Genomic DNA, 19,581 nt, shown 5'->3' on the forward strand with positions numbered 1-19,581 from the left:
AACACTGTTTACCGAAAGGGTCCAATGGCTTTAAATCACAAAGTTCCAGGTTCACATCCTGATGATATCACAACAATACCTACATTGTTTATTCACATTATTACGGGAGAGTTTATTTCGGCAGCTCAGCTTTTTTACTTGTTGATAAAGTGTTTAGACTGCCGGTCATGCAACTACTGGTACGAGGTTCACATCCATTAAGTTATTTGTCACAAAGAAACCCACTACACCACTCAAGTCAAGTACCTTTTGGATTGCATGGGCCTTTAGTGTGTAAAGCGCTTGCCTCTCATCGCTGTGGTCCTGGTTCAACTCCCGGCTGGGGCTGTATGTTAGTAGAGTGGTGCGTTGGTTCTGCTCTCCCGAGTAGGCAGACTTTTCGCCAGGTCCTCCGGTTATCCTCCATCCGATAAAATACAATACACAATTGTTGCACGCTGTGACGGGGTCCATGGCGTTTTGTACACTCGAAATGGAAAATGGAACCTCTTCTCGAAGTTCTGTTGTCATCTTCAAACATTACAACGATTGACTATTCAATGTTTAATAAGCAGACGAATAAGAAATAATTCAATCGAACCCGCTGTTGTTTCATACACAGCGCTAGAAATCGGCCAACGCTGGGAACGATCAAGGTGATGTACACCAGTGTACATCACTTTTCATGTTACCCGGCCCGTCGAGCCATGTAACATGCATTTTTGTTGCGCGTCACATGATTGGTTCTCGACCAATCAAACTTCACAGTTTGTTACCGAGGTATAACAAACACTTTTGATATCTGGCCTTGCTCCCTGGTCACAATGGGTCAATCTGACTGGCTGCCAAATGTCTGCGGCTGGAGCATGTTGCAGCGATGTTCTTCGCAATTCAGCTTCTCAGCTCCAAGTAAGGATAATAAGCCTCCCAAATCTCACTAAATTATTTATCATAATCAATGATCCAGCATTCTTCAGAAGACACTCAGAGCAAACTGATTGAAAAATTTGAGTTGAAAACTACGCTTCTTTTCAGAACCACCCAAACTCAGTTAGAGATTATGGTGGTGTTACCGCAAACCATACTAGATAGTAATTCCACTATGCAAAGTTTCAAAAACCTATTGATTACTTATCACTTTACCGCTTGACAAATACAATCTTTGACAGACTTCTTGAAGCTTGATAATATTTATAGTTACACCTAAGAAGTACATTGTACGGTCTGAATTATAGTGTAAGAACAAAAAAATGTAGAAGCTCGAGCAAAGATTTCAATATTTGTATTGAGGCAGTAGAAAGTACAAACTTTGGGTTCATTGTACTAGATGAATGGTCAGGCCATCATAAAGCCAGTGTGTCTCGTAGTAGTTTCCTCATAGTTGTTCCTACTGACGTGTTGGCTGGACCTGAGGTCTGATGACTTATCTGTGCACAGAGAAACAATTATTAAAGGAACGTTACAGAATTGGTAAGAAACAAAAATCGTGAAGATCACAAATTTACATAAAACTTACACGGTCTAATGATGATGATAGTAGAAAACATCCCTTGAAACATTTCTGTCTGAAATGTCATGTTTGATGAGGAGTCAATAATCTAATTTGGCGTTTGGAGTTTATCGCTCAGTGAGCGTTTTATTCATTTTTGTTTTGGCATCGATGCAATGCAAAACTTGTCGGTTTTTCACTATTCTCTTGTGGTGAGCCAGATGGCCGATCGATCTCAAACTTCTACAGGTTCGTCAGTTTTTGTATAGGGTGGATTACATAAAGTGCTTGTCACTGCCAGCAACTGTTTTGTTAGCAGAAACCAATTCTGTAATGTTCCTTTAAGTCTAAAGTTAATAAGCAAATTGAATTTTTCCAAGTACCATTTTTAGATGTACCAATTTTCTAACAGATAAAGTTCACAGAGGGGAAAGAATGACAAATCTCTAACCTCACGTTAAAATGGTGTAAATTTCCATTGTATTCGATACCCACTAAGTGCAAACATTTATCAACATCCATACAACTGATGTCTAGTTGCGGCTGGTTGGGTGCCTTGGGGAGGTAGGTATGTCTACACTAGACTATACTAACCTTAAAGAGGTAGGGTTGTACATCAGGAAGGTTGATATCAAAGACAGTGTCTAGTTGCGGCTGGTTGGGTGCCTTGGGGAGGTAGGTATGTCTACACTAGACTATACTAACCTTAAAGAGGTAGGGTTGTACGTCAGGAAGGCTGATATCAAAGACAGTGTCTAGTTGCGGCTGGTTGGGTGCCTTGGGGAGGTAGTCATGTCTACGCTAGACTATACTAACCTTAAAGAGGTAGGGTTGTACATCAGGAAGGCTGATATCAAAGACAGTGTCTAGTTGCGGCTGGTTGGGGGCCTTGGGGAGGTAGGTATGTCTACACTAGACTATACTAACCTTAAAGAGGTAGGGTTGTACGTCAGGAAGGCTGATATCAAAGACAGTGTCTAGTTGCGGCTGGTTGGGGGCCTTGGGGAGGTAGGTATGTCTACACTAGACTATACTAACCTTAAAGAGGTAGGGTTGTACGTCAGGAAGGCTGATATCAAAGACAGTGTCTAGTTGCGGCTGGTTGGGTGCCTTGGGGAGGTAGTCATGTCTACCCATTGCCTCTGCAATACAGATCACCTTCTCACCAAGAATCTCTCCAAGCTTCTCTCGGTACAGCTGCCTCTCTGCGACAAACAATCAAAAAAATAATCGTAATAACAAAACAACAATAATAAAGACTTGTAAAGGATTGCAAAATTAAAAATTAAAGCATCATTGCCTTGCTCAAAGGATTTGTATATTTTTTTAATTCAAAACAAAATGTCCACAGATTTACATTAAACTTAGACCGTTTGAAGATGATGATAATGGAAAGCGTTCCTTGAAATATAAATTGCTGAGGTGCTGTAGTTTTTGAGAAATGAGTAAAACAATCTCATGAAAATACGTTTTTACATTCTAAAATCTTTTTCGTCTCATGATCAGTGAGACGAAAATTATTTTCATGACATCGTTTTATTCAGTTCTCGAAAATTACAGCACCTCAGCAAGTAATGTTTTTTTTCAGGGAAGCTTTCTACTATCATTATCTTCAAACTGTGTAAGTTTAGTGTAAATGTGTGGACATTGTGTTTTTTGTCCTACAAAAAGTACTTAGTCCCTTTAAGGACACAAGTTCCACTATCGGGACTCGAACCCACACTCTGCTGATCAGAAACATCAGAGCTTGAGTTCGGTGCTCTTAAATGCTAGCCAACAACACAGCATATTACAGCACTAACTGAAGCAAGCATGCTATGCCCCCACTAGCCCCCACCTCTGCGTTTAACAAGGTCAGAGGTCAGCATGGACAGTCTACTTTCCAGCAGGGATTACAAACAAATGCAGTAGATCTATGGATTAAATAGGGGTAAACAGAAAAATAACAAAAAGGGGGTCTTGGTTACAAATGAACATCAAGGGATGACCGTACAGCACTAGCTTTGAGGTATCAGCCCTACGGTCCAGTGGTAACATTTCAAACCTGCTGACAATTCTGCAAGACTTTTCACTATTTTTTAGATTAAATGGAAAGTACACGTTTGGTAATTTACCCAAAACAAATACTAACCTAAAAGCTGACTTGGTAACGAGCATTGGATAGCTGTTGATAAAACATTGTGGGGAAACGACTCCCTCTGAAGTAACGTTGTTTTTGAGAAAGAGGTAATTTCTCACTAAAATAATAAAAGACTTCAAGCTAGAAGTCTTTTATTCTTTACTGAAAGCACACAAATTCGTCCAGCAAGGGTGTTTTTTCTTTCATCATTTTCTCGCAACTTTGATGACCAATTAAGCCCAAATTTTCACAGGCTTGTTATTTTATGCTTTCAAATGATGGGACACACCAAGTGAGAAGACTGGTCTCTGATAATTACCAAACGTGTACCCTCCCTTTAAGCCCAAATTTTCAAAGGGTTGTTAATTCATGAGTATGATTGATCAAACACAAATTGAATGCTATCTGTGACTATTTTGCAGCTCTACTAATCCTGTATAATACGCTGAAGAATCCATTTCCTGACTTTGAGGTTTTCTCTTACCATGCTCGTTTGACAGCACCACAACATTAATCTTGATGGTCCAGACTTCCCACGGTATACTCTCATCAGGGAACGGCCAGCGATTCTTCTTCTTCTGGTAAAACTCTAGTGAAATCTAGAAAATAACGACAATTCAAAGTCGGTGATAACCCTTAGTAATAATAATAACAAAATTCTTATATAGCGCATTTCACAATAAACCGTATCAATGCGCTTTACATTAGTCCCCTGGTCATTGGGCCAATAAACATCCCTTTAATCTTTCTCAGCTCCCATTAGGGAGTACACAGCCCCGAGCTGCCGTGGCGCTCCGAAAGCTTTTCATTCACAATATCAACCTCTACCCTCGCAGGTACCCATTTATACCCCTGGGTGAAGAGAAGCAATTATAGTAAAGTATCTTGCTCAAGGACACAAGTGTCACGACCGGGATTCGAACCCACACTCCGGTGAATTAGCACCAGAACTTGAATTCGATGGTTCAGTTTCTAAGGCATCAATAAATGATAAAATGGGTTTATACTTGGATAACATATTATAATTTGCTACAATTGGGGGTATTCTATCTTGTCTTGCCTTCAACCTCTTTGGCCCTGGTTTGAATCCCACTGACTGGTTTTCAGTTCCTTCTGAAAACGGTGTGGGTTTCCCTTTCGAATAATTCTCTGGGGTTTTTCCTCCTACATCAAAAACTGAATCTTTCTTCCATGTCTTCTCTCCATGACAACGATTGCACCAGCCGCATACCCAGCATTGCGCCAAGGTTTTACAAAAACTAATTGAGCCCAGGTTTGCAGCACAGACCTTGACCCAGAAGTACCTAGTAAACCACATGGCCGTCTATGTAAACACACCCTGATATGTTCTGTTTCCAATTTTAATTCAATTCAATTCAATTCAATTCAAGAATACATTTATTTCCATACTCTCATAAAAGAATAACAACAGTAACATGTATTACGGAGTAAAGCAAAACATTTCTTTAAGTAAGAGTAAACATGAACAAATAAATAGAGTACGGGGCCGTTTTGGTAAGCATAGCTTGTAAAAAAAACAGCCAGACAGACAAGAAAACGAGACAACCAGACAGACAGACAAACAGACAAAAAGGACAGATGAACATAATACATGACACAACAAATTCGTAATAGAAGCGACAAGATGGCAGAACAGTTTAAGCTGAAAATAAATAAGACAAGTATTGAAGAGATGGTTGTTGTTCAATTACATAGGATGGGAAGCTAGGATACATAATGGGAGATAATGTCACGTTTGAAAGCAGACTTAAAAAGATTCACGGATCGGACCGCTTAGATCTAATGCGTTCATCTATGGCATTCCACACACGAGGACCAAAGAAGCGGATTGTGTTCATAGAGTAAGTGGTTCTGTTACACACCCTATTTCACTGATCCTGCGTCAAAGCTTTTTTTTACAGCATGAGGTCGTGTCCGAAACGGCGACTTCGGCTACAGCTACGGCTAGATCGCGCGCGTCTGCCTATTCTTCAACACTGGTAGACGCGCTGATCTAGACGTAGCTGTAGCCGAAGTCGCCGTTTCGGACACGGCCTTATACTCTATGTTAAAACTCACCTGTCCATTGCTGAGTGAGCCCTCGTTTGACCGTAGCGATGATCTAAACGCAGTCACCTCCCTGTGTAGCATACGGTCTAGCTCAGCAGAGTGGCAGCGTACGTAGGTGAAGTCCACATAATCACAGTCTACATCCACCATACCCACAGTGCCTATGGCATACGTACCCTCCTGCTTGTAATGAAACTGTATCAACGAAGAACATTCACAGAAATTTGTTTAACGGTGAATCTTGGCTTTGTGGTGTGAATCAGACTCGGGAAAATCTTGCTTAGCAAAAGACTTAAAGGCAGTGGACACTACTGGTAATTACTCAAAATAATTATTAGCATAAAAACCTTTCTTGGTGACGAGTAATGGGGAGAGGTTGATGGTATAAAACATTGTGAGAAACGGCTCCCTCTGAAGTGACATAGTTTTCGAGAAAGAAGTAATTTTCCATGAATTTGATTTCAAGACCTCAAGTTTAGAACTTGAGGTCTCGAAATCAACCATTTAAATGCACACAACTTCGTGTGACAAGGCTGTTTTTTTTCTTTCATTATTATCTCACAAGTTCAATGACCGATTGAGCTCAAATTTTCACAGGGTTGTTATTATATGCAAATGTTGAGATAAACCAACTGTGAAGGCTAGTCTTTGACAATTACCAATAGTGTCCACTGCCTTTAAGTTAGAAGAATGGCTGATTATGGCAGGTCTCTCAAGTGTATCGCAGTGTGTATCAAAGTGTGTGATTTAGATTCTAGGTGTCGCAGAGTGGACCCTTGCGCCACTCTACTCAGACTAATATCATACATAAAACCCAGACACAAGAATGGAACACAGTGACACCAGATTAGAACAAATAAAGAAACTACAATTTAATAGAAGTACCCAACAATAATTTAGCTTTTACGATCTTCCAGTTTTGCACTGTACATTCTCCACAGTTTTGAGCAACCCGTACAATATGAATTTCATACAGAAGTAAATAAGTTTACATTCAGACTTTTACACAATGAAAGTTCCCCAAATAAATAAACAAACAGCAGGAAGGTGACATAGACTTTGTAGAATGGCTGCTTTAGAACAAAGCAAACAGTAATTTTTTGTTGTTATACATGTAGTAGTGGAGACGCAGTTAACAGGGTTATTGACAAGCGGCAGTGGCAACATTATACTGCAATCAGAAATCAACAGTCGCGACTTTGACACTAGGTCGTACTAGTTGCCCACCCAAGGTTACTTTTTTGATATACAATGTAGTTGATAAGTTAAAACAATACACTAAGTTTACCTTGCCAGTTGTCCTATGAAAGAGCAGTGTATGAAGTATACTGAGTACAACCTCCTCAATCTGACGACCTTCTACCGCCTAAAAAAAAAAAGAATAGAAGTTGTAACTAGCCCGAACGAAGGAAAGGCCATAGGTGACATGGATTGGGAAGTTTCCCATAGACTTCAAGATTTTCTCAATGGAAATAGTGCCCAGGTTTGCAAAATGAATATTGGCCTTGCCCTCTTAAAGACAGTGGACACATTGGTAATTGTCAAGACCAGTCTTCTCACTTGGTGTATCTCAAGATATGCATAAAATTACAGACCTGTGAAAATTTGAACTCAATTGGTTGTTGAAGTTGCGAGATAACTTTGAAAGAAAAAACACTCTTGTCACACGAAGTTGTGTGCGTTTAGATGGTTGATTTCGAGACCCCAAGTTCCAACTTGAGGTCTTGAAATCAAATTTATGGAAAATTACTTCTTTCTCGAAAACTATGTCACTTCAGAGGGAGCCGTTTCTCACAATGTTTTATACCATCAACCTCTCCCCATTACTCGTCACCAAGAAAGGTTTTATGCTAATAATTATTTTGAGTAATTACCAATAGTGTCCACTGCCTTTAAAGCCATTGGACCCTTTCGGTACAGAAAAAAAAAAAAAAGTTCACAGATTTACAAATAATTTACAGGGTTTACAGAAGGTAATGGTGAAAGACTTCTCTTGAAATATTAGTCCATGAAATGCTTTACTTTTTGAGAAAACGGTAAAACAATATAAATTCTCGTTAACGAGAATTACGGATTTGTTATAAACACATGTCATGATACGGCGAAACCCGCGAAAACAGGAGTGGGTTTTCCCGTTATTTTCTCCCGACTCCGATGTCCGATTGAGCCTAAATTTCCACAGGATTGTTATTTTATATATAAGTTGTGATACACGAAGTGTGGGACTTGGACAATACTGTTTACCGAAAGTGTATAATGGCTTTAAGATGATATCCCAAGCATACTGACGTTTCAAACCCTAGCACTACACTGCAGTTGCAGCAGGCTTTCTGAGTCTCAAGGCGTGTCTGGTGTTTCTAATCAGCTGAGTGTGGGTTTGAGTCTTGGTCTTTACACTTTGGCAAGACACTTTAAAGATGCTATGTCAGATTTTTGGCCGATTTGACCCAAAAATTTAAAACTCAATAAGTATTTTGATGGGGGTCGAGAAAGTTACAAGCTTTCATTTGAGCCATTGCTCCAAAAAGTCCGCCAATTATTAGTAGCAGTGAAATAAAGTGCTCAAAATTAGTTTTTGTCGGGATTCCGACAATCTATCACGTGACCAATTCTTATGTGTTTTATAAGAAACGTTTTAAATTTTTGTCATGGTTCCTGACCATTACAAGTAAAAGTTAAACTTTTTTTTCGTTAGAGCGGGTGGTACTCTTTGAAATACCATTCACTCAAACAAATCTATTTTTTAATGTTTGGGGCTAGCATCTTTAAAGCACAATTGCTCGGTCCTTAAAAGTGTCTCGTTATAACAATGTGACGTAGGTGCTGGTGAGAAGGGTCTATATTCCAATGAATGGGAAACTTTTTCGACACTGGGTGGCAGCAGACTTACCAGGTGTAAATCCATTGTTCTCAGAAATAAGTCAATGTGGTCAATAGTTAGAACTATACTGTACATACCTAACAATGGTAACTTACACATAGTAAATCTGCTGCCACCTAGTTTTCCAAAGTCTGCCACAAAATATTGATTTATAATTGATATTTCTTTGTTTGGGTGTGTACTTACCACTTCAAATGTCTGCGATCTAGCATTCATGATGCATTCATAACATTCAGTCTTTCCAACTCAAATCAAAGTCCACTTTTTACTTTTTCCTGTAAAGAAGAGAAAAACACACAAAGAGTTATCACAAAGGGTGTGCACCAGTCTCACTGCTGGGTTGCCTCAAAATACACTGCGTCGCTGGGCAATCAGTCCAAAATTCTGCTGCAAGATTAGGCCAAGTAAAATAAGAAATGAGTTTCTCGTCCACGCCCGCCTCCTTTTTGGCTGCCGCCTCTTTTTTTTTAAACTATTGGTTTCAACTCGACGATTCGATCAGTACGCTCTGATCGTCTTCTAGAGAAAGCTTTCTAAGATGAAGTACGTTGGAGTAGTGTAGGTCTGTACGATTTTTCTAATTGGGAGCAATTTGCAATCAAAGTACCACGCATTTTGCGACCTTTGAAAACTTCACGTTTTAGTTTTTGACATTATCGGTCATGTAAGATTTTCGAAAAAAAAGGAATCTAGCGCCCCAGTTACTGGGTCTGTAAATTTGGTAAATTTAAATAGTGACTAGCTAGGCCCTAATATTAAATGAAATACGCAAATTGCAAATTAAAATTAGTTTAAAGGAACACGTTGCCTTGGATCTGTCAAGTTGGTCTTTGAAAATTGTTTTGTAACTGTTTGTTGTAAAATGTATATGGTTAGAAAGATATTGTTAAAGTAGAATACAATGATCTACACAAATATGCTTCGAAATTGCACGGTTTTCTTTTTACCCTGTTGACTAACACAGTCGGCCATCCATAAATGGCCGACCGTGATAGTTCGCGACGTAAAAGGAAAACCGTGCAATTTCGAGTGATACTTGTGTGGATCATTATATTCTACTTTTAAAACATCTTTCTAACCATATGCATTTCATAACAAACGGTTTCAAACGCTTTTAATAGACCAACTCGTACGATCCAAGGTAACGTGTTCCTTTAAGTTAGTAGCTAGGAGGTAATGTTATACAATATTTTGACACAAATATGTAAGTAGAGCACTTCTTGTTGGAAAAGTAAACATTCAAAATTATTTGAAACACTTTTTTATTTTCATTTGAAATTTTTTTTAAGGCATTGCCCCTTCATTCATGGAAATATTATTTTCATGATCGTCCTTGTGGGTCATGACATGTGCACATGATTTACATTCTTCATACATTTCCTAACCATAGAGTATACGGACAGAGAATCCTCACACCGATTTTGTGTGTGTACAGGACAGCAGTCAAACAAACAAACGCAATACAACAACAGTCAGCAGTAGTAACGTGACACAGTGTACTGTAAGTTTCATTTCTCCCCTTGTCGTCTAAAACATCGTCTGATTATTCACATTTTCACTATACTTACCTACCATTTTCCAGTTCCTTAGACACCACCAACAATCTAAATCTATCTTTCAATTCGTAAATTCATAAATTGTCATACATTTTCATACATTTCAAATGAAATTTAGTGCGTTATTGTTCGACCTATTCGACTGCCATCATCAAAACACAAAATTGTGAAACCTGTGTACGGATTGAACTTTGACCCATAAATTAATATTCAACAGCTCATGACCTCTCTGTGGAGTTCAAAGTTCAATAATTGTTGTATCGTAGCAACACACATGACACGGGCAAGACTGTTTTCGTGATTTGACACGAAAGTGGTCGGAAAAGAAGTGATTTTTCAATTGAAATAAAGAATTAAATTAGGACGAATAATTCACAGGTTGATATTTCAAACGTTTTAGATTCTAGAACGAGCAAGTTATTTGTTTTTTTGTGTGTGAATTTTTCAGCAGAATAAAATACAATTTTGTTTTCACTTTGTTTGTGGTCTTGGAAAATTGTATCAACGGAACGGAAAATGGCCACCACGCGTATTTCGGCAAGAGTGCCCCCGAACATTGATCCCACCAAAGCCCCGTTAGCGTACGGTGACAGGGCATTGCCAAAGCTGGTAAGTATCATACTATCATATTTGGATGGCCTCTCATTGTCTGAATTGTTGTTGTATTATGGTTATATCATGAATTAAGCATGGGAGTTGTGGTTGTTTGTTTTGTTTTTCTTTTGTTGCGGAGGTGCAACTCAAATCCGAACACTGTTTTCATTGGATTTTCGCCTTCTATGCCCTGCTTTCATCTTCAAGGAGTAGATTTATTTATTGCGCACACGAGTTGCAACTTAACCTGCTGTAAAAAGATTGATCGATGCAACTGTTTGCAGGTCTGAGGTTGGCACTGCATGTTCTAAATAACAATTTAACTCTTAAAGTAATTGAACACTAAACTAACAACATTCTGCTCCCTTTTTCAACAAGATGGCGCATAAAGGCAAAAGCTTGGTTTATCTGCGAACGCGAAGCAAAGTTTGTGAGAAATTCGCAACAAACCATTCAGAAAGTTTGAGTTTTGCTAACTAAACTTCTGTTCTGTGAAATGCTTGCATTTGCAGCAAAAACAGATTTGTTGTCACAACTCACTTCCAATTTGCAGGAAGTATGAACCTTGAGAAATCTAAGAAATTATTCATGCAATCATTTCACAAGTTTAGGGTAAAAAGTTTCAAGATCATGTCTTCTTTTCAAATGGAATACCAACTATTAACGGCTCTATATTTCTCATCAAGTAATTTTTTTTGCCATTTTTTGAGTATAATTTACAAATCTATTTTGTATTTTTCATAAACAAAGTTTTATCACTTTATTTTTTTCTAGAATCGTGAGCTGAACGACAATGAACTTATCACTAGACAGAGGGCTCTGATGACGCTGTGTGATTACTTGCATGATCCAGAACACATCGCTGAAGCTCTCCGAGTAGGTGGGTACAACAAGTACTGTACTCCAAAGAATTCGAAAAAAATCACAAAACAAGTTACAACACAAATATGGAAGTTGTTAGGCATATTAATTTTGGTTTTACCCATACACCGATGTGTATAAGCACTGTATACTCAGTACTTTCCCGACTCTAGCAAAAAAATATCACAGGCATGTTACTCGGGTGGGATTCGAACCCACGACCCTTGCAATTATAGAGCAGTGTCTTAACAACTAAACTACCGAGATTGCCCGGTAGCTAAAGATTAATATTCTTTATCCCCGATGCAAATTTAACATCTATTATGTCATTCAGAACATTTTGTGTGTGTAACATCAGATTTGAACTGATCGTTGATCAAAAGTAAAACTCTTGATAATTTTTCCCGCCTGTGTTCAGGTGTAGCAGAGAGTCTGAAGAATTTACTGACAGATGAAGATGGGACTGTGAGGCACAAAGCAACAGAAGTTTTATACATCATCGCAGGTAAGTCTTAAATTATAAGAGTTTACGAATGGAAACTTAGGTAAAAATTAGGGAAAAAAGAAAAAACAAAATATATTAAAAAGTATTAATTGTGTTTCACGACTACACCGATACATTATAAGTTAACACACAAGTCGTTTGGAATACAGAAAAATATCGCGCTTCTGCTTCCCATATCCAAAGAGGCGAACTTATTTCGTATTTCTGTGAGCAATTTATCTTCAAGCAAACTTGGCGCGTGACATAGAACACACAAGGCTTAGGTAGTGATATTAGCTGTGCATAGGTTTTTATTTATTCCTTTCTGCAAATCTGATTGGAGGATTAGCGCATACTTGAAGATATGAAGCCCATATACTCGGTGCTTCCCCGAGCCGTCAACCAAAAAATAGTATTTAAACTTTGCAAGTTTCGGCACAATAATGCGGTCTGTAGAATTGTCTGGCAGCCCAATGGAGTGCAGCATATTATATGCGCAAGAGAACATTCAAGTAAAAATAGCAAGAAGTAGAGATGGTCTGTTTAGTTCCTGACGTGTCGTTGCCAAGTGAATAACAGCACTGATGTAGTGTTTTATGTCAGAGAGTGGGTTTGTGTCCTGGTCGTGACATATTGTCTATTGATGCATCCTTCAGGTCCCGTTGTGTTAATGCATGTCAAAGAACCCAGTGTATATCGATTAGAGAAGGGGTTAGTCCGGGTGTTCCTGCATATTGAACCACAGCACCATAATGCTTATAAAGAGTACACTCCAAGTCCCGAATCTCATTTCTGATTGTGTTTCTTTGTTTTGCTGTCCTCTTTTAACAACGTTCCTGTTATAGAGAGGTTATTTTGACCAGTCCCGTCGATCTTCTTACAAAAAGGTCCGACTGTTCATGTGTACATGTAGTAGAGAGACACTTACTAGTCATGTGTCAATAGATCCCTGTGAGAAAGCGACCAACATAATAAAACAAAACAATTCTAATTTAATTTTTTCAGGGCACAACATCGGTCGAGATGCCTTCCTTGAGCACTCCATCATCATTCCCCTGTCTAGATTATTCAATGATGATTTAGACATTGTGAGGCGTAATGCACACATGGCCATTGAGATGCTGTGTCGATTCACTCCCGGTGCCGAGGGAGTTGTAGAAGCCAGCTTGATCCCGACACTTGTCGACAAACTCAAAGTGGAACTTGATGAAATAAAGGTTCGTTTAATATACAGCCATATGTTTATATTCCACGTTTACGGGAAAGCTTCATTAAGAAAATTCTGTGTTGGGCCACAACAACTTGGAAATTATACATCCTTTTCAATGAGTGGGTGCAGGCATTGAAATAACCCACAACACCCACATCAATTGTTGTGGTGTCCTGTGATTTTGCTGTGATTCCCTTTGCAAAAGAAAAGTTGCTGTGTCCTTACAAAAACAAATGTCAAGGCCTGTGGGTGTGTTTACGTTAAATTACTTGGGTCCTTAAACTTAACTGATGAGCACTTATTCAGCCTAAGGCAGTCAGCAGCGCTACCGGTTTGTGCATTAACCCATTGTTTAAAAAAGGAATTTCATAGAGGTAACAGGTGTGAGTTGCCAGAGGAAAAGGATGTTTTATTATCGAATCATCGATATCCCATCCAAAGGAAAAAACAATCATGGTCAAGTGTATCGTTCATGGACACAAGTGCCACGACCTAGGCAGGAACCGTTGCTGTGCTGATCAGAAACACTAAACCTTGGGTCCTTTGCTCATAACCGCGTGGTCATGACATTCCAATTTCTTTTCACTATCTGCTAACAAAGTTTCAATGACTTGACATCTGCCTAACAAAGCCTAACATCTGCCTAATTCACTATCTGCTAACAAAGTTTCAATGACTTGACATCTGCCAGTTAAAACATTATGTTTATTTTATTCCCCGCGTCTAGGAGTACATTTTGGACACATTGCATTTCTGCTTGGTGTTAGAACAGATCCAAGCCCTTATTGCAGGTGCAATGGAGGTCTTCACTGAACTACTAATTCATGACTCGCCCGTCATCCGAGCAAAAGCTGCCAGAGATGTTATGGATCTAAGGTCAGTTTCAAACTAAATTTAAGTTTTCTGAATTTTTCTATTAGTTCATTACACAATGTAAAGACTGAAGTATCAGGAAATCTTGTGTGTAGCTCGAGCCTGTACGCTTATGTTGTGTCATTGCGTAGCAGTTATAAGAGCACGGGACTCCAGCTGTGGTGCTTTTGATCAACAGAGAGCGGGGCACTTGAGCGAGATACAGCAAATTTTCAATTTACACTTTCGCATAAAATTAGTTTTTCTTTCTTTCTTGATTTCTAGCATCCCATTGGACGGCAAGAACAAAGCCTGTGAAGTGAACACCCTTCCTCCTCTCGTCACGTTACTGGGTGATTCTAATCCAGAGGTCAGGTCAAAGGCTGCTGGAGCAATCATGGCGTAAGTTCATCTCTAGCCTTTACATCAGGTTTCATAAGCTTGTAAAGACCACCCAATTTGATGGCTCTGCTTAATAAAAATAATTTATTCTTACATAAAAAGTCTCAAAAAGCCGTACTGTATTTTTACATATTATAAATATAATCTTACCACCAAATTCTGCGCTTACAATCACCATTCTGCATGGCAAGCGCCAAATATTTGTGCTCAGCTGTGTAAGCGTAGAATGCCTTTTAGCATGGAGTACGCACGCGCCCAAGCCAAAATTTCCTGCTAACCCGTGAAATATGGGAAGACATCAGTGTTGTTGACTCGAGTCGGTGACTTGGACATGAGTCCGACTCGTGAGTCACTAATTTCACTGACTTGCAACTTGACTTGACTTGAACAAAAAGGTAGGAGACTTGTTTTTGGACATTATGTGACTTGTGTCCTGACTTGACTTGAGGAAAAATGACTTGCGACTTGACTCAGGGGTGAGAGTCATAGCACTAGAGAAGTAGACCAATGAGTAGGATATTTATTTTTGGAAAAAAATATTGTCTGATTTTCTTTACTGGGCCGACATAAAAAGTCTGAATTCAGCCAAAAGTCTGAACACTCTCATCCCTGTTGACTTGACTTGAGGAAAAATGACTTGGTTACAACACTGCTTGTTGAAAACTTCGTTGTTTTCATGCTTTGATGCTCCCTATATAATACATGTTTATTCTCTCCTCCAGGATAACGATTACGACCCAGGGTAAATACAAGGCCATTGAAGCAATGGCAATACCTAAACTAGTGAACCTCGTCAATGATAAATCCAGCGAGGTACGTCTCAACGCCATCAAGGCTATCACCACGCTATCTGAAGCTCCTGAGGGTAGGAAAGCATTGCTTGAGAACGTGTCCACGGTAAGCTTGCAGATTTTTTTGCCTCAACATCTGGGCCAGTTTCTGAAGGCAAACTAAACATAAGTGAAGTTTTAAACAAGGTCCCAATTTCATGAAGCTGTTTAATTTTTAATTTACTACTTCGTTGTTTGGATGAGGCTTAGGCCGAAAGGCTGTTTATGTTCTTAGTGCTACTAAAATTGTTTTAGTGCTACTAAAATTACCATTAAAGGCATTGGACACTATTGGTAATTACTCAAAATTATTATTAGCGTAACACCTTTCTTGGTGACAAGAAATGGGGAGAGGTTGATAGTATAAAACATTGTGAGAAATAGCTCCCTCTGAAGTGCCATAGTTTTCGAGAAAGAAGTAATTTTCCATGAATTTGATTTCAAACTTGAGGTCTCGAAATCAACTATCTAAACCACACAACTTCGTGTGACAAGGGTATTTTTTCTTTAATTATTATCTCGCAAGTTCGATGACCGATTGAGCTCAAATTTTCACAGGTTTGTTATATTATGCATATGTTGAGATACAGCAACTGTGAAGGCTAGTCTTTGACGATTACCAATATTGTCAACAATTATTTTGAGTAATAACCAATTGTATCCAGCGCCTTTAAAGCAGGCTAGTCAAACTTTTGGTTATTCCCCAAACAATGATATTTTTGATATTTTCCTCTTTACAGATTGAAAAAAGGTTGCAGGATGATTCCGGGGCTGTAGTCAAGGCTGCTGATATTGCAGTCAAGGTCATCACATGGAAACCTTAAGAAACTCTCTCTCGGATAAGATGTATAAAGATTGTATTTTTGTAGCTACATTTTTGGAATGTGTGTATAATCAGAGTTCGAATTTGAGAGGGAAAGACCAAAGGGAATTGTATCACAAAATATTTAGGCCTACTTTCACAAAGAGTTAGGACTAGGTCCTAACTTAGGACCTCACAAACTTAAGGCTAGTCCTAAGTTAGGACGAGTAACTCGTCCTAACTCGAGATGAGACTAGTCTTAACTCTTTGTGAAAGCCACCCCAGGGACGATTTCACAAAAAGATAAGTCTTAAATCTTAACTTAAAATCAATCATAGTTGCTAAGTAAAGTGTGATGTCACAATACCAATCACTATGGTAATACCGGCAATTTGTATTTCGATGATATTTATTGCTTTGTGAAATCGAGCCCAGAAATGGTTTTACAATCTCCAGAATCTAATTGAGAAACAGAATTCCTGACACTGTCTAACGTGTTTTGATTTAACTGTTTAATTTGAACAAGACTTAAAGGGAAGGTACACGTTTGGTAATTACTCAAAACAACTTAAAAACTGATTTTGTATTGAGCATTGCAGAGCTGTTAATAGTATACAACATTGTGAGAAACGGCTCCCTCTGAAATAGCATAGATTTTGAGAAAAGAGGTAATCTATCACCAAAATAATAGAAGACTTCTAGCTAGAAGTCTTTTTTTCCTGTCTGAAAGCACACCAGTTCGTCCAACAAGGTTGTTTTTTCTATCATTTTCTCGCAATTTCGTTGTCCAGTTAAGCTAAAGTGTTCAAATGTTGTTTTATGCTTATGTTGGGATACACCAAGTGAGAAGACTGGTCTTTGAGAACTACCAAACGTGTACCTTCCCTTTAACAAATGTAAATGATGGTATATATCTCTTTTATCTTTATGGGTATGAACTATTTTGCATAACTCAATATAATTATTCACAGTCTAATAGAAAGTATTAGACTTAAAATAAAAATAAAAACATTTGGACATAATTTGTTTCTGTTTAAAGATATTTCAAAGTGAGATATTATTATTGAATTGAAAAAACACACGACCAACGGAATCAACAGAAAATTTGAGCCTTGATATTACTCCATGCCAACCGTGCCTTATAAACAGTTTCAAATTCGGCAAAAACCGGACCAAACACCTGCCATGTTTAAATTCTATTTCCACTCTTTTTTTCCCTCACACAGAACACCACACCAACTATTTTTCTTAATAAAATGTTATCTTAGAACATGCAAATTGGATCCTAAGCCTGACACCAAACCTAGGTAACGGTGTTATTAGATGAAGTACAAAAGACATTGACTATTCAATCATGGGTACTACGTTCTACCACAAGGCCAGGCTAGGTGACGTTACAAAAGATAAAATGGAGATACATGTATATGTAAATACATGCAAAGAAGGAAAATTATTATTCATACTATTTAAATACTTTATTTTTGTGTGACAGGTTCCAGAAAGCAATTTCTCCTAAGTTTTTATAAACTGGGAAATTAAATACATTTTAGAAGCAGTCATGTTTGTAAACGAAATCTGAACTGAATCTTTTACCTTTTCTAAAAAATAATGTGAGTAATTTAAACAATTATTTTGTGCATAACTTAAATAAATGAACTCTTTTGAGACATTTCTTAGTTCAAATCTTGTCAGTCTTTAAGTTTTTACAATCGGGAATTGTGACTTTGCACATCACATACCATCACAAAAAAAACTATGTTGTTAAGCCATGGCATATTTTTCTTGAAATGATAAAATTTTAGTCAATATCAATTGAACTGCCAACTGGTCCTGATTCTCCTGAAAGTTGCATTAAAATATCCATGTTCTGAAAAACACATTTGAAAACTCACCTACTAGGAACTTGTCCTTATTGTGTGGAATGGTAGATATAAAACCCTTATGATTGTTGTACAATATCTCCCCAATTTTGACGCAAATATTATCAGTGCCCATAAATATACCTCTGTATAATTATTTTATCTTCAATTTGTGCTGTTAGGTTTGTACATAGGCAACAACACTTCTTTTCGTTTGTAAATAAAAACCTGTATTTACTTGTGATTGGATCACCTACATGTATTTTTATTTTGTATTTTATAAACAACATTGAGGTTTTATGTAAAAAGATCACACTTGGCTGTATTGGTGTTTAATTACATTAAATTAAAACATTACACAATATTTGTATGTTTATGTGTCACTCGGTACTTCCCCAAGTCCTATGAGCAAAACAAATAATAGTGCTTTGGTAGGACTACATTAGTGTACAGCTAGACTTGTAGACAAGCCGCAGTGAGATAGTCGAGTTGTGGCGGTGCTCTCGCAGTAGCCAGTAACCGGTAGCCAGTCTGAAGTTTAGCCTTTGTAGACAACTCGTTGCAGGCGGTTTGTTACAAACGACTCAATCCAGTCAAGAGCAGCACCCTTTATGTTGTAGCAAAGTTGGAGTTTCTTAAGAAGAATATTGTGGCTTATATAGTGTCAAACGCACGACTGAAATCTAAGGAGATTACATCCACTGCAGGTACACGTGCGTCCAAAGATTGAAGCCATTGAGAACTAGCTGACACCAATGCTGTAGAACAAGACCTCCCAGGAATGAACCCATGTTGCTGGTCAGCTACAAGTCCGTTGTTTTGACAGTGGTCGAGAATTTGACGACACAAGATTTTTTCTAAAAGCTTGCAGATTATTGGAGTCAAAGAAACGGGTCTGTAATTGATCAAGTTGCTCTTTTCTTTGCATACATATCATCAGACAGATAAGGTGGAGCAATGCCATTCAAATTTAAAAACATGTTGAAGAGTTTTCAACTGGATGCGCTTCTCCATGGGAAGCCAGTGTAGTTTAGCGGGGGAAGTTTGGCAGCTCTGTTCTGAATACCGGTGAGGCGTTTAAGATTTGCTTGGGCGATTTCAAATGCGCCCTAACGTCCTTGGATATGGAACTTAACTCATCCTAAGTCCTAAAAACATTAATCCTAAGTTAGGAAGAGTTTGGTGAAATCGACGGCAACACATTAAAATGGTTTAAAAAATGTGCTGCGGATGAAATGAATACGTAAGTCAATAAAATAACAGCTAACTATAAACAGCGTGTAAAACACAAAAGGGGAATTTGCCACCAAATTGCGCAACCAGAATGAGATTATTGTGACAATGACGTCACGTTAATTGCCCTATAGTTAAAGTATACCGTATTTTATTGACGTCACTCTTTTCACAGAGCGAAATGCCTTGCTTGGTTATGAAAGAACTTGTGCGGGTAGGCGTTTCTAATGATAATATCTGCCTGTTTAATGTACAGCCTATATACGTAAAGTAGAATTATTATGTTTTGTATAGCCTTGTATAATTGTAATACATGTGGGACTGATAACTTTTCATATTGAATTATTTTCTAAAAAGAGT

The 19,581-nt window shown here is 38.2% G+C and overlaps 2 protein-coding genes across 4 annotated transcripts; one reads left to right on the forward strand and one right to left on the reverse strand.

Moving 5' to 3' along the window:
- Window positions 1-1,173: 1,173 nt before the first annotated feature.
- LOC117299706 (autophagy-related protein 101-like) lies at window positions 1,174-10,246 on the reverse strand. Of its 3 annotated transcripts, XM_033783260.1 has the most exons (8): window positions 10,107-10,246; window positions 8,725-8,813; window positions 6,946-7,023; window positions 5,667-5,852; window positions 4,072-4,186; window positions 2,596-2,673; window positions 2,174-2,262; window positions 1,174-1,406 (listed from the first exon to the last, which is right to left on the reverse strand). In XM_033783260.1, exons 2-8 carry the CDS (start codon window positions 8,752-8,754, stop codon window positions 1,323-1,325), a joined length of 660 nt encoding a protein of 219 aa, XP_033639151.1. In that variant the 5' UTR covers window positions 8,755-8,813; window positions 10,107-10,246; the 3' UTR covers window positions 1,174-1,322. The 3 variants fall into 3 exon arrangements, with proteins under 3 accessions (XP_033639151.1, XP_033639152.1, XP_033639150.1); XM_033783261.1 differs by lacking the exon at window positions 2,174-2,262 and having other exon boundaries at window positions 2,507-2,673; window positions 10,111-10,246; XM_033783259.1 differs by lacking the exon at window positions 2,174-2,262 and having other exon boundaries at window positions 2,507-2,673.
- A 127-nt stretch (window positions 10,247-10,373) lies between these two features.
- LOC117299441 (radial spoke head 14 homolog) lies at window positions 10,374-16,328 on the forward strand. The gene is made up of 8 exons (XM_033782978.1): window positions 10,374-10,703; window positions 11,463-11,568; window positions 11,968-12,054; window positions 13,039-13,250; window positions 13,971-14,119; window positions 14,381-14,497; window positions 15,220-15,394; window positions 16,068-16,328. The coding sequence occupies exons 1-8, from the start codon at window positions 10,611-10,613 to the stop codon at window positions 16,149-16,151; spliced, it is 1,023 nt and encodes a 340-aa protein (XP_033638869.1). The 5' UTR covers window positions 10,374-10,610; the 3' UTR covers window positions 16,152-16,328.
- The last annotated feature ends 3,253 nt before the right edge of the window (window positions 16,329-19,581 follow it).

The sequence above is a fragment of the Asterias rubens genome, chromosome 14, assembly GCF_902459465.1.
Source record: "Asterias rubens chromosome 14, eAstRub1.3, whole genome shotgun sequence".
In the NCBI taxonomy this organism is placed as follows: domain Eukaryota; kingdom Metazoa; phylum Echinodermata; class Asteroidea; order Forcipulatida; family Asteriidae; genus Asterias; species Asterias rubens.